Source organism: Taeniopygia guttata, chromosome 2 (genome assembly GCF_048771995.1).
Source record: "Taeniopygia guttata chromosome 2, bTaeGut7.mat, whole genome shotgun sequence".
NCBI classification, from domain to species: domain Eukaryota; kingdom Metazoa; phylum Chordata; class Aves; order Passeriformes; family Estrildidae; genus Taeniopygia; species Taeniopygia guttata.
Genome location: NC_133026.1, coordinates 119,411,367 through 119,427,312, shown reverse-complemented (window position 1 = coordinate 119,427,312; position 15,946 = coordinate 119,411,367). Strand labels below are relative to the sequence as shown.

Below are 15,946 nucleotides of genomic sequence, written 5' to 3'. Positions count from 1 at the left end.
CTCCTCCCTAGAAGCCAGTGCTGACCATGAGATGAAAGAGAGATCTGCATGTTAGTTTGTGTGTGTCTTTGTCTGAGAGGGAGAGATGCTGGCTGGCATGTAATTACTTTTCTCATTTGCTCTTGCAAATTATTTTCCAAACTTTCTGAGGAAAGATAATGGATTCCTCAAACGAAGTCTGGGGTTTTTCTACTTATAACTATGTGAGACCATTTATATCTTTTTAGAGTGGCTCAAACTGTGCACCTTTAAAACCTGAGTTTGAATGTATTACTGCATCTTTAAAAAACCCTACAGAAATAAGAAGAGACACAGTGACTTATATTTTTCCAGTCAGAGCACTATTAAAAATAAAATATTATTTCAAAGTTTTGCAATTTAAAATATTTTTGAGCTGTATTTTGGCTTTTGTGTTTGTCACAATAAAAAAAATAACATCTGTTTTCCAATTTTAAATTAAATTTAAAACAACATGTTTTTCTCATTAGTTCTGTTTATCTGTACTATCTGCTAAACTTGGATGTCAACTCTTCTGCTGAAGTAATCTGATTTTAGTTCACAGGATTAGTAGCATCTATCAACAATCAGAGATTTTGCACTAGTAGAAGATAGAAGATAAATGTTTATAGTAATTTCATACATTAAGTTTAAGCTTCATCATTTACTCCCACTGCTGTTGGACTTCTCATCTACTTCTTTGAGACTTCACTTGTATGTGATTTTGCGGGCAAAACATTTAAATATTTTTCCTTCTGACTTCTCATAGCTACAGTACCTCTTGGTTTGGTGTTTTTTTGTTTAAGAAATCTAAATAGCTCACAAATGTCCTTCAGGGGTTGTAGTAAGTACGGACCCCTGTCTGCATTCTGTCTTTGGAGTTGCAAGAAATGTTGCTTCTCCCAGTGAGCAACCTCCTTTTGGATTTGGTTGTTAATTGGGTTGTGTTGGGTACATCAGAAGATTGGTGCATCTGTGTGACTGTCTTCCTGTTGATTTTCATCCCTCGTCTCCTTTGCTCACCTGCAAGTTTTGCTCCTGAGGCCTCAAAGTATATCTTTGCACTGAGGCAGATTTTGATGGTGAGAGAGTCTGTAAACAACCTGTGCACTTTAATAACCTGCGCTGACTGGTGCTCTCCTGATGGATGAGTTCAATAGGTTGCCTCATTACAGACTTTGTGGTGTCTTATGTAGTTTCACCCTGGGCATCCATATGTCTCAGCTGGTGGCTGTGTCACTCCTGGGTTACAGCCAGCGAGAGCAAGACAGCTGAAAGGGGGTTGCTGCCCTTTTAGTGGAACAGCTTCTCAGGTTGGGTATTAAACAAGAGCCCCATCTGTCTATTTTTGGTGGCTCATGAAAGCCGGAGGAGGGAGATGAAGGCAGTAATTCAGTCTCTGGGCTAAATTCCATCTTGGGTCTCCCTTTTCAGAGAGGTACTTTTTTTCTTTTGTGTCATGCCGAGCACACTCTGTCAAAAGAGGAAAGGTTTGCAGCCCAAGGCTGTCTCTGATCGATTAGTGAGTCCTAATGGCTTTGCAGTCGGACTGAGCTGTTTGGAGCAGGGAGTTTTGGCTTTTGCTGCTCCTGTGAGGCGTTGAGGCTCAGGAAGAGAAGAGGACACAGTTCCAAAGATGGCAGGAGAAACAGCCACCAGACTTTCATGAGGGGTGATGGTGTCTCTTGGGACAAGGCTTTCCCTTATTGTTCATCAAAAAAAAAAAAAAAGGGGGAGGAAGAAAAAAAAGAAGTAAAGAAACCCTCATTACTTCCCCAGTGCTGAATGTTATACAGAGGGGTGCAATAGCTGAATTTGCAATCAGACCTGAGGTGGGTCCAAAATTCCAGTCTAAATTTCAAGGGGACTTTTTTTATTGCAATAATGAAACACAGAGTGTAAGAACTATGAATTATCACTTTCTGTGTATTAACGTGTTATAAAGCTGAACTGGTCAACATATGGGAAATATTACAAATATGCTATAATATTATGATATAATTGTGTGATAGAAGTTATTTTCCAATACTTTGTTTTAGTAATTCACATAATTTTTCATTTCATTTCAGGCAGCAGTTTTACAACATCATCAGGAATATATGCAGGAAATAATTCACTCACAAATTCTACAGGATTTAATAGTTCACAGCAGGTAAATTTGTAAATAGGAGTTCAGCAAACTTTGGCAAACTTAGAATTCTTATCCAGTGAAAAAATGTAGCTCTTAAATAGCTTGTTGAAAGAAATTGTCATCTTTCAAGTTAAACTAAAGTTCATAATTGTTTTTCTTCAATCTGTCATCTTAGAACTAATTGTCAGAGGTTGATGTTCTTATTCACACATCTTCAGCAGTGTGTCTAATAAACTGTATGAGAAGACATACTAAATTATGTGTAATTTAGATTTCATTTTACTGCCTCACAGTTTTAGGTCCTACAGCATCAAGTCCAGGAAGCATCTGTGCTCAAAGTCTGACATGTGTTTGTAGTTATATTTTGTAATTTATACTAAAAAAGTAGCAAAATTTTGATGGACTACTCAGTTGCTTTTTTGTCTTGCAGGAATATCCCTCTTACCCCAGTTTTGGCCAGGGCCAATATGCACAGTATTACAATAGCTCACCATACCCTTCACATTACATGACAAACAGCAACACCAGCCCTACGACACCCTCCACAAATGCAACGTACCAGCTTCAAGAACCACCATCTGGCATCACCAGTCAAGCAGTTACAGATCCTGCAGCAGGTAATTACATGGATTTTATGGTCCCTATGAGGCACATTTTTGTAAGTTTAAAGGGGATTGAATTGGATTTTTTTTGGTGTAGTTGTTGATTTTTTAAAATTATTATTTCTTAATCCTGAGCCTGTGGCATATCTTGGACAGATTTTAACAGAAAATAGACTAAATAAAAAAGAGGATCAGTAACAGTTTTAAAGCTTATCTGGAATAGAAGTTTTTTGTATTTATTTGTAAAGTGTGTTAAAACTTGCAGGGTATGGTTAAGTCTTTATGGTAAACAGGAACCTGGTGCTTTTAAGCTGTGTATTCATTAAGATAAACCCCTTTGATTTTTCTTAAATAAGACTGAAATCAAAAGGCCTTCAAACCATAACCTGTCTGCTTGAAAGAGAGCTTTTGAGTTTTTGATTTCAGAGGCCATAATAAGGCTTGCAAAGGAGAGTTGAAATTGCACAAGTGTTTCCATTTTAAGAAAAGATTTTCAGTGGCTTATTCTTTTTCCTAGTCATTTTACCTTTCTTGGTGGAATTTGGCAGTCCTTTACTAGTTGAGATATTTTTTGAACATTTATGCCAAACTGCTCCAGCTGTTTTTGGAAATGAGGGATGAAAAATACTTTTCTCATTATTAAAAAAAGTTAAAATCCATCTTTTTAACAGATCAAGCATGTCAGTCATGAGTAGATGGTAGAAGTATGAAGTCTGTCAGAGAGAAAGTTCAAGGATGCAGATGTGTTTCTTAGTAATGCAGGAAGAGGCACTTATTATTTGGCAGTGATATCAGGTGGTTTTGTTTTGGACTTCTTTGGGATGTAGTTGGTTTTAGTTCTCTTGAAGCACTCTATGGGACTGATCTTCCATGTGCAATGCTAAATTTTACTGCAATTTGCTAGGCTTCTGTTGCTTTTCTACCTGAGTGTGCACCTGAAGAAAATGTTATGCAATGTTGTCTTTTTTGAGAAATTTGCTGCAAGTAGGGAAGAAAATACAGCTGGTTTATGCATTTATATACATGAGGTCATGTGTGTGCACTGTATTTGAAAAAGGAATCCTTCTAAATTTATGAGTGCCTATTGGGGTCTGTGGCATTTAGGTATGGATGCATATTGATGCCTGCATAATTATCCTGCTTTTAGCTTTTTTAGTTTTTTTGCTTTTGTTTTCTTGTGATTTTGTTTGCTTTTATTTTTAAGTTGGAAGCAGTTAAGTTCCTCTTAGCCCAAAACCCTAAGGTGATCAAGTTTAGCTGTTACCAAATACTAAAATTGAATCGTTATATCATCTGTGTCTTGATCTTTTGCAAAGTCTTTGCATGTGCTTTTCTAAAGTCATTGATCTTTAGTATAGCATTTACTTCCTAAAAGCTATAGTATATGTGCATACGAAGAGAAGAGGTATAATATTCCCAAGCTCAAGCTTAGTGGCTTGAAGGCTGTCTTCCTATTTAAGTAGTTTTCTGTGCCGTATAAACCTAAACAGAACTTTTCTTAGTTCCTTTTTAAGAAGTCTTTCTTTTCTCTGTCACATCTTTCATGTTCTTCTTATGACAGTTTTGTCTAAAGGTTTGGAAGTATTTGGTGAGCTTTCTCGTGGATGAGTTTTGCACCTAATCCTTCTTCTAATTTGTTATTTCATGTATTTAAAGCTGTACATCCATGGATGGCCTACCAGTGCTTGCTTAGCCCTTTCTCAGATGTGTGCACACCTTCCTCTGGCACTGCTGGGACTTCCATTTCTTTTAACGTTACTGATTTGACAATTCTGAAAATGTTCCTTCTAACAGTTTGCAAATAGCAACTCTTAATGTAGCTATGGGGCTGTCGTGGGCTGACTGCCTCTACCAGAGGAAAAGTACCTGCTGTGGACCACTCTATTAGAAGGAGCTGATCAAAGTCGTCTCCATCAATGTGGTTGCAATCAGCAGAACGTATAGGGCCAAATTGCTCAATTTTTCTTTATGCAGTTTTTTTCTTTATGCAGTTAAGTTCGGATCAAGCCCATTTAAGGCTCCTTCTGTATTGACTGGAGAGAGATGAACACTTCTAATTAGAGTTCAGTTTAACAACAGCCTTAATCCTGAGATGCCAAAACCTCTCCAGTGGTATGAAAGCAGCTTAAAGTGGCTGACATACCAGTGCTGGCTTCCTAAGGAGAAATTAGGCAAGAATCTTCTGTTGCCTCACCTTCAACGCTGGTAGAAAGGAAGGAAGGACTGATCAGTGAATCAATGTTGTGCTTGCCATTTCTCCTTGGATAGTGTAAATGGTTGTACTTTCTTCTTGTTGTGGTTTATTGCTAGCCCTCAGCTGAGCTCATACACAATCTGCTTGCAAGACAAAGCAAGGCTGGGCTCAAAGAAAAGAGGGATCAACATATAGGAAGGGAATGCTGGTGGAGTGGGGACAAGTGGAAAGCATATTCAACAGAAGGAAATTCATAGGTGGGTCAAAAACACAGAACAAAAGAGCAAATAAAACACATTTTTATTACAGATAGTAAAATTCTGTAGGCTGTTTTGCCACATCTGCTCAAGTTAGGCTGCTGATTCTTTACCACAACTGGAATGCTTCATATGAGGGATGGTGGGGAGCAGTGCAGAACCATCACATGTAGTAGGATAGGCTCCAGCTGCTGAATTGCAGCTGTCTATCCTTAAACATCTTCTATATTAAAAAAAAAAAAAAAGTGTAATCCGTGTGGTTATGAACTATGCCAGGACAAGCACAGAACAGCCTTCAGACTTTACAGAGGCACCAGAATAATTTGACAGACATAGGTGGTTTCTATGAATTTGGGCCAATAAGTGAAACAGACGAGTCTGGTAAGAAAAATGTGAAAGGGAGAAAGTAATTATGTGTGCTTGTGACATTTTTAGTAGACTTTTGCCGACTCAGAAATCTCAGATAATTTCACTTGAAATATGTTTAGTTCCTTGTCCAAATATAAAATAATCCTTTTATGATTTTCCTCAGTTACTAGTTAAATTTTAAAGCTTTTGCCATGCAATCCAGAACATGTAGGGATTCTTGCAGAAAAACCTGAGATTTTGCATGCTCAGTGTTTCTTCTTTCTCTTCACTTTAAGGATTTGAAACTTTCTTATACCACAGTCAGGATAAAATCATTCATTGTCCAGATGTTTATAGTCTTTGTATCCATAAATCAGATATACAAATTAATGTTATTTTCTTGTGAACAAAAGCCTGTATTTTTCTTAGTGAAAAATAGTTGCTGATTTTTTTGTCTAAGCTGTAGTATCTAAGAGAAGTAATAAGAATTAAAATTATGAAAGAGAATAGAAGTATATAAATTAGCAAATATTTGTTCTCCCTTCCAATATTTAAATTCATTAAAATAGGTTGAGATTGAACAAAAGCAGTATTTCTTTATGTTTCATGTAAGTAAGCTGTGTAGCTCTTTGCTGCTGGATGTTGTGGATGCAAAAAGTTTATGCCAGTTCAAGCATAACTTTGACAAGCTCAAATATTAAATTTACAGAGACAAAAAATTCTTGATGCACAAGATCACTGGAGACTGGGGATGAATTAGCGCTGTGTGGATGTCTGTCCTTTTTATGCATTCCTACTTATTTTCCAGCTGTTTGCCAATGTGATACTTACCCTGGAGAGATGGAGTTATGCCCCCATCCACTATGCCTCCTCTGATGATCAAAAATTCTTAGTGCAACATTCATAACATTATTTCTAGGAGTTAGTATAGAAAAAACTACCTTTTCTGAAGCAATAACAATTTTATCTTGCAATATTTCAACGCCATCATCACAACTGGTAATAAAAAGATTTGTGCAATTTTTGTTTTCAGTCAGGAAGGCTGAATTTATCTTTCTACTTCATATGATGCTGTATTTATAATTTATTAAACAGTGTTTCTTACAAGAGAGACTTGTATTGTTCTTGAGATTCAATCTCTTTCATTTTTCTTGGTTTCTGTAATAAGTGTGTTTAATATATTACTGGAAGGTTTGGGTTTTTTTTTTTTGTATTACTCACATTCTTGACAATGCAGATTAAAAACCTCACAAGGGCTGTGCCAGCCAACAAAACTTGGTCTCAGACATGGGCCACTGTTTTGCTCTTAAAGACTAAACTTTTTCCTTGACTACAATATAATCTTTAGTATTACAAAAGGGAAAGCAACTTTTACAGTTTCTTATCATGTTTCATAACAATCAATTAGAGACAGAAAAGCGAGAGGGCAAATAGTTAATATAGACAACTTTTCACTAATACCCGTATGGAAAGAAATGCAGCTATAGTCACAGTACATTTCTGGTATTCTAATATTTGTTCTTTTTCATAAATATAAATGAAGACTAAATCTAGAGGATATATTTATACAAGGAAGGAAAATCATGGAAAATTCTGTAAAAACAGAAATTAAATTGGATACAATGATGAATGGCAAAGTGCAGTACTAGTTTTGCTTTTCTCATAATGGTTGTTCTCCTGGGATGTTTATCTTTGGTTTTGGTGGGATTAAAAGTAACAATGATTTCAAATTGTTTGAAAACTGAACAAAGGAGTAAGGAAGAAATAACTACAAAAGATACAGGTACTACTGGCCCATTATGGATTGCTTCACCTTTTTTCTTCAACAAAGAATGCTGGAGAAAAAAAAAACAGACCACTGTAGCTTGTGGTCATATATAGTTTATAAATACTGTTATATATGATATTTTGTAATTATTATAAATATGCAATCCTAAATCAAAACCTCAACCAGGCTTTGAAATAAATAATCATTTTTGCCAGTCTTTTTGACAGACTGTTGAGAGCTTCTGTCAAGTTTATAACACCATGCTCTTAATTCTCAATATACAAACATTTAATTTGTTTTTCAAGTGAAGATTTTGACATTTTGTCAAAACAGCACTAGAGATATATTTCTGTGATCCTTCCAGGAGACATTATTGTATTTCTTAGTGCTTTTACTTACTACTAATACAGTACTATTTTTTTATAGACAAGTGAAAAAAGAACATCCACAAATATACTAGATTCTGCTGTATTGTTTAATATTGGTCCAGTTGTATGCAAGTAGAAGTTTGTATAGGTGCTCATGGTATTTGTGTTTAGTTTTATTTATGCAAAAAGAAACTTTAATTATGCAAAAGTAAGAAAATCATAGTGTGAGACTGGCATATTCAAATTACTTGAATTTTGTATTTTTATTCTGGTACACAGGAGTTGAAATAACACTGGCAAAATTAAGTATAAGATTTAAGGGCCATTGTGCCATTAATCTTGGCACAATCTAAATGGAAAATTTTTTGTACGTAGCTACTTGCAGAGACATTTGACTGTACTAACTACCCTGGACCCACCTCATGCATGTAATTTACATTGTGACATGAGATATGATTACTTTGATAATGTATGTTTACTGTTTTTTGCATAACCTTTCAGTGTATTAGGGAAAAAGTCTGATAAAATTTGCAATGCCTTTGTCAACAGCAAAAGCTCTACCCACACGCACACCATCTGGATTTATCTAGAGACTCACTTGATTTTGGGCTTTCTGGCATAGCCAGTTTGCCTCAGATTTGTCATTGAACACTATTGCTTTACATCAAAATCAACAGTAAGAAAATGCAGCAATTACTATGGGGGGATTTTCATAACAAACAGAAATGAATTACAGAATATGGTGTTGCAAATGCTGTTTTTGGAGCTGTACTGTCTATTCATAAATAATCAAGATGTTTTTATTTTTGAGATGATGGAAAATTGTTCTGTGTGACAAAACCATTAACACTGCCCAGTGATGTATAAAGGGAAGTACAAGCTGATGAACCCTTATGTCAAGTTGCAGTTTTAGGGTGCCTTGAAGCATAGAGGAAAGTCTGATACAATATGGTTCACGTATTTTAGTTAAGCCAGAATGTAAACATATTTTATTCCTCGCAGTTACGTTTTTGTCAGGCTTAATGTCACTGTATGCTACAGGGGTTGCTACCAGGTCAGAACCAGGGGAGTAACAGTCTCACCTAGAAAATAAGATATTTATAGAATCGGGGCTAATTTTTTTGTTTTTCTGTCTGACTGTAGAAGTCAAGAGTGGGTCTTTTACACTTACCCAAGGTTAGAAGAGGCTGTGAAGCAGAAATAAGCTGTAACATTTAGTGTCTGCCTGGAACAGAGAACAGAGCGTTGCTGTAGCAGGGAGATCTAAAATGATGGATGCATAAAAATAACTGTTGGTACATTATTGATAAAATTTTGTGAAGGCATTGCAACCCAGAGCTGCCGCATCCAGACTGATGGATCCACCAGGCTGTGCCCTGCCTGCTGCAGGGGCCATCAGCAGGCATCTCAGGAGCATCAAGGACAGGATAGCCTTGTGTAAGATTTGCCCTAAGCACTTTTCCAGATCCCAGATATTTTTGTCTCAGGGGATTTCCAGACCTGCTATTGTTTGTGTGTTTAGGGTGTGCCTGCATTAGCATTTTAATTTTGAGTAGGGTCTTTTTTGATGTGAAGCTTTGGCTCAGCAGAGCGGTCCTAGGGCACCCAAGTGGAGTCCTGCCAGTCAAAGCTAACCTGGAAGGTGTCCTCCAGAACAACTGATTGCTCCAGCCCCTACTGAGGATGCCCAGGAGATTAGATCAGAATTCACTTGCACTGCAATAACCTCTCAGAAACAGCCAGCAGAGCCTGATCCCGTAGATCCAACTTGCTAATGTGGTGCAGCTGTAGCACCCCCGAATGCTTAATTTCCAGGGATGTCTTCAGGCCCCTCTTGAACCCATGTAATACTCTGGGAGCCTGGCATGGGGGTTTTTTTTTGGCAAAATGTGTACAAATCTCATAGCTCTTATCTAAACTCGTATTTAACCATGCTGCTGCCAGATCCCTTTGGTGATCTTGCTTTTGTGTTGGACAGGCAATAGATCTGATCCTCACCCTCTTCTCTGCTCATGATTATTTGGAGAGCAGTGTTTTCTTCTGCACTTTCTTGTGTTTGTGATGCTCAAGGACAGGATAAAATTGAATTCAGTGCTTTATAAAAATCATCATTTCACTTGGCTAGTATTAAAGTATGTCTGGTACCATGAAGTCAGGTGAAGTTGAGCAAATTGACCTTCTCTTACCAATGATCACAGAGTAATGAGTATAGTGATAACATGATTTGTGGCTATGTAAATTGACTTCAGCAAGTCTTTTGGTGCCCTGGCAGTTAAATATTTTCACTTAACAATTTTAAAACAAGCCAGGCTAAAGCAGTTTGGCAGGAATTATGGCAGAAGCATAAAAAGCTGTTTAGGAAATCATGTCCAGAGAGGAGTGAGTGAGAGCTCACTGTTAAAACAGAGGGATGGCTACAGCAGCATTCCTCTGTGTCTGCCTTGGGCCTAGCACCAGACCACATTTTCATTAATCATTATGTGACGGAACAGAATGTGTTTGCCTATTAAATATGTAGATGACACCATGCTGAGAGGGGCTGCGAGGCCTTTGGAGATGGGATGAGAACTCAAAATATGGAGATGTGATCTGAATAGGAGCAGGTGTGAAGTATACATTTAGGCAGGAATGATGAACTGCACAAATGTGGGACGGGGAATGTTGGCAGCTTCTTCCAAGCTCTACCTTTCCCGGCAGACTGCTCTCAGTACACCAGATATTAGTGGCACACAGAGTACCCTCAGCCACTGTTGTTTTTCTTTCTCCAGAATTTGTCAGGACTGGGGTTGTCAAGGCTCAGGGCTCAGGTGGACACTGAATTGTTTAACTGTGTTTCCTTATGAGGCCCTGAGAGCGACCATTGGATGCTGGTGACGCAGCCATGCACACAGAAGCTTTCCTTCACATACATGGAAAAAGTTTCTTGCACACAATGTCATGTTTTCCCCCACTGGTTACTGCTGTCTGTCACACTGTTTGTAACACTGATCTCCTGAGCAGGCTCGGAAGTTGCAGGTATTAGCGATGTTGCTTGTTCAGTCATGTGCAAGGTTTGGCCAAGTATTCAGGAAACAACCAGTTCAATGTCACTTCTTCCTCAGAGGATGATCTGGGAATGCCCAATCTAATATTTATGGAAATACTGTAGAAAATGCAAATTTCTTCTGGCCAAGTGGTGTCCAGGGGAGGGTAGCCTGCGGAACATTTCAGGAAGTCAAGCTTTGTTTGATTTTGCTTTGCATTATTTTTTCCAGTTTGGTGAGACTGTAAGGAATGAGAATCAGAGCCTAAAAAAGAAGATTGATAGGGAAGGGTTAATTTAACAACAAAGGGGATCTGTGGACAATCTTCAAAATGCATGGAGATACAATGAAGGAATTAATTTTCCCCCTACTGTCACAAATTAAGCTTCTACTGCTGTAACAAATGCTGAAGTTGTATGTTCTGATGATGCAGCTGTCCAAGCAGCAGAGATTTCCTGGAGAGATCCCTAAGAGCAGGACAGAAAAATCTTTCTTGGGAATTATGGAAGTACGGTGGTCCCAAGAAGGGGTCCTGAGGCAGGGTTGGGAGTCTTTCTGTCAGGTAAGAGTCTGGTGCATCCAGACAGATTACCTGTGAAGTGGAAATGGAAATGAGCCTCCACCCAAACTTGCAGCCCTGTGTTAGAAATTTTGAATGAAGTATTCATAAGTGAAAGGTGTTTGCAAAGATGGAGAGCTGGATGCCTCTTACAGACAGACTTTCATCCCTGCCCTCACCATGCTCTGCTCTGCGTCCTCATTCGTTTAGGTTTCCTTGTTTGTTTATTTGTCATGAAGTTTTGCTTATACTCTTTCCATCTTACCTGTTCCCTACTTGTTTTAGTATTACTCCAGCAAGTTTAATACTTAAAACTTTTAGGCATAGCATATCTGTAAGAAACATTTCTAAAACTGGGAACTAAAACCACACTCCTGAAAACAGTGTCAGAGACCAAAAGCAGCTGTAATTTAAATTAGTCAATGGGAAATGCAATTTTTCATTGTATCTAATTTTTGAAGTACATATTTAGAACATCATTGGCCAGTATACCTGTTGAAGAAATTCTGGTCTGTTTATTTTATGGGGTTATAATTTCTATCAAGCCTTTTGTGCATAATTTTCTTTCTCTTTTTATTTAAGATTATAATAATCAAAATAGTGTACAGCAGAAAAATTAACTGGGAAAATTGGTACTATTTGTTACAATTTCTTATTTATGGTTAAGTACAGTAGGTGAAAGAGCAGTCAGCATTCAAAGTTTAAATACTTTAAATAAATATTCTGCAGTGTGCATTGTCATAGGAAAATATGCATATTATTGGGATGTGTAGATAAATGTAGCTGGATAACTTTTGTTGTTTGACACATGCAGAATCACTCTTTTATTATAGGTCAGGTGTCTTCCGAAGATTCTGTGCTTAACCTTGGGTTACATCTTAATTTGTTCTGCTTTGTCTGATGTAGTCTGGTATATTTAGGTAAATATATAATGTGAAATATGTAAGCTATGCTAATTCTCAATAAGTGTGGATTTGAAGGCATGAGACTTTCAAGACCTTTTCCTTTCATTCAGCACAAGTAACTGTTATTATTTTGAGTAATTGTGCATATGTGGTGCTACACAGATGTCCAGAGTCTCCTCTTTAATTTAACCTTTGACCTCAACAGGATGTTTTCCTAGGAGAGAGAATCCCTTGTGTGAGAAGTATACCTGTCTGCTCAAGCTGAAATGCCGTGGTCTAGGCAGATTCAAACAAAAAATTTTGTATCTACTGAACTCTAAAGAGTAGTTAATATTAACTGAGCAGTAAAATTGAGAACCATAAAAATTGCAGCTGCCTTCACTAAAGTAGTGTTTTTATGAAAAAATAAAAGAAATCACGGTAACCATAAAAATGAAATTAGTTATTAAATTCAGACTATGAAAGGAAGTTTCCAAAAGAGATTTAAAAATGTGTTGTTGCATTTCTAAGGACTATGGTACTGCTAATTTAATTAATGGGAATGATGACTGATGCTCAATGTCTGCTTTGTTAATATACAAGCATTCACTATGATAGAGTCTATGGATGTTAAGAGTAGCAAAATACCTTCAAACTTGCATGTTTTCAGAAAAAGCTGTTGTTCTTAACTACGTGAATCATCACTCTTTTTTCACCTGTAAATATTCTTATAAATAAATGTTGCTGGAGCATACTAATTAGCATGCAATACTGTTTGTAAAGATTTGTATCCTGTCTTGAAGGTACTCATTGGAAATCTTCAGTGTTGATTAGGCCTTTGAAAAACACTAGAAATGTCATCTTCATAGTTGATACATATTTAATGCTTATTATTAATTTAAATTACAGTAGGAAAATAAATATTCTAATTTGTGCTATATTTAAGAAGAAGTCTATTCTTCTGGCTCAAATGTAGCAATCTAAAAGAGTCTCCAACCAGGCAATTTGGAAAATTTTCCAGTTTATATATGTCTGGGTTTTTTTCAGACCTGGTTGGACTTTTCTTACCTGTCACCATGAAAGTTATTTTAAAGCATTTAAGATATTTAAGTTTGAAAAGCTAGAGTTAAATTAACTTTGGTTTATGAAAAACTGATATCCCTTAAAATTGTTTGCTTAATCTTGTAATAATTGAAGGAATCAAGCAATGAAGTTTTTTTCTACTAAGTCTTTTATCGGTGTTTACTGAAATCATTTATCACTCTTTTTACATATAATTTGAGCTAGATTGAATTAATTTATGAATCAATATGACCACTTACTGTTTTATGTTTAATTATTTTAGTTAGAACTGGGTTTGGTGTAAGCAAGTAAGTTGAACCTTTTTAGGAACATTGAGCTGAAAGGTAAAAGTGTTCTTTCTTTACCACGGCAGAGTACAGTACAATCCACAGTCCCTCAACCCCCATCAAAGATTCAGATTCAGATCGATTGCGTCGTAGCTCAGATGGGAAATCACGTGGACGTGGCAGAAGAAACAACAATCCTTCTCCACCACCTGACTCTGATCTGGAGGTACTATATATTAAATGTCTTTGGCCTGTTACAGAACTTTATCATTATTTTGCACAAAGAAGTGTTATTTATGCATCAAAAATAAAGTGGCATTGAAACTCCCTTTTTTCTAACAGTATTTTCATAGAAAATGGGATTGTTCTTCTAAAGAATCAGTTTCAGGAAGAGCTTCTACTTCCCTGGAAAAATACTGGGTCTTTCTTCTCCCTTTGATTAAACAAAGCAAACAAACAAACAAAATAAAATGAAACAAAAGGGAAAACAAAGGGAAAAAAAAAAAAAAAGCAAACTTTTCCCAAGGCAAAGAAAGGTTTTTATTTGGACAAGAGACACTTCTAGCACAATAGTGGGGTTTGTTCTCTCGTGCTCTGCTTGCATTCCTCCCACTGGCCCATGGTTTATGTTGAGAACACATCTCCAATGACACACCACAGCTATAAGTGTCCACACTTACTTTTCCTTTCCAGAAGCTTACCCCATTTCTCATAATGGGAAATACAATCTCACTAGGATTTAAAATGTTTCTATTTGAATGTATTATTTTTCATTAAGTTATCATTTTGTGTGTGGTCAGAGAACAAATTTAAAACACGTATTTTCCATTGTCTCTAAGCAAAAGAATTATTTACTGATGCCATAAGTTTTATACATACATCATCCAAGCTCATAGTTTTTGTTCTTCAGATGCCTCAAATGCATTGAAATTAACATAAGTTAAGGAAAATAAAGTGCTTTGCAGCAATCTGCTTTGTTTTGGTTTTAGAGATAATTTTTAAAGGCACTTACATGAATTTTGTAAGATTTTTGTTTTGTAAGAAATACAGAATTCTAACCCTGAAGATTTAATTTTCAGATGCTTCTCCTGTTTATTTCAGTTTCTATCTCACATCACGCTTCAAAAATTACATTGTACAATTTCATTTTCTGTGTATATTTGTCTATACTATAATTCTAGTCTAATAGAAGGATTTGATTTAATAGCAATTGTAGTAAAAAGCTAAGAGATTGTATTATCCTACCCTGATAAAAAAAAAACCCCAAACTTGTTAGTTTTAAAAATAAATGGCAGGGAAGCTATGATTTTAATATGCAACCATTTCAGTACAATTTTCCCATTTGTGTGCTTACTGATTCAAATTTTAACTTTCCATTTCAAGTATTAGCTTCACAAAGGAACACATTGATTTGATTCTCTTTTTACAGAGAGTATTCATTTGGGATTTGGATGAGACAATCATCATTTTCCATTCCTTGCTTACAGGGTCCTATGCTAACAGATATGGAAGGGTAAGTATCAAGAAACTGATGGAAATGTTCAGTAATATTGCTAGTTTATGGTTGATACACAAGGAATACCAGAACATTTGTTGATTTTTAGAGGCAAACTGGTGTTACAAGACAAAAAAATATCAAGCTGTTTCACATGTCCATGCTTTGCAGTTAGTCAGCTCTCGTATTCAGTACATCTTTAAATAGCATTGGGAGTAATACTTTGAACACTTGAGGTTTGTTTGGTAGATACAGGTTGTCTGAAACCTATTGATATAATCAAAATCTTTAAAGGTCTGTGTCCCCTCAGAGAGTGAAGAACTTTCAGAAATGATTGCTATGATGGATTGGCTGTGCTCTGTATTAAGAGGGAAAGAGGAAGAATGCTTTTGGATATAGCCACATCAGTCTAAAATTTTTTATCTTTGACTGATTTGATTTTTTAAAACTAAATATTTGATTTTAAAATCTAAATATTTGATATTTTTTTTAATCTAAATATTAGCTGATGTTTTCAAAAGTCTTTTTATGAGTCAAAGCTTTATATTATGCAGTCTCTAAATCATAACTGAACAGATGAATATGTCTACAGACAGCAGATTTCCTTGGTAATTCTCAGAAGAGAAACACGATTTTAGATGAATAAGAACAGTTTATGAATGATATGTCCTTATGAAATCAGACTTCTTTTTGTCAGGATTGTATTTGAAAGCTAACAGCTTGTGCTAAAATCTGTTGTAGCCTTTTACGTTCACCTCCTGGGAGTTATAACTGGAATGTGATTTTTTGTTAACCTCAAAAAATTCTACATGTAAAGAACAACTACATAGCTTTGTCTGGCTTCATGTAATGTCTCTGTCTTCTTGTAAAACTTCTATTTAGCACTAAAAGATTTCACCCTACACCCAGCTGAGTGCAGGGCAAAGATACCTCCAGTTCAGTCTGTGCCTGGGTCAGGTTCTGAGTTTCTC

At 36.3% G+C, this 15,946-nt stretch overlaps 1 protein-coding gene across 9 annotated transcripts in view; it reads left to right on the top strand.

Moving 5' to 3' along the window:
* The window catches only part of EYA1 (EYA transcriptional coactivator and phosphatase 1), a 157,786-nt gene that overhangs the window by 97,487 nt on the left and 44,353 nt on the right, over positions 1-15,946 (top strand). For all 9 annotated transcript variants that reach the window (XM_072924760.1, XM_041713936.2, XM_041713935.2 and 6 more), the window contains 4 exons: positions 2,067-2,149; positions 2,559-2,745; positions 13,567-13,706; positions 14,910-14,993. In XM_072924760.1, the coding sequence (XP_072780861.1) occupies positions 2,067-2,149; positions 2,559-2,745; positions 13,567-13,706; positions 14,910-14,993 (494 nt within the window). The remainder of the gene's footprint in view (positions 1-2,066; positions 2,150-2,558; positions 2,746-13,566; positions 13,707-14,909; positions 14,994-15,946) is intronic.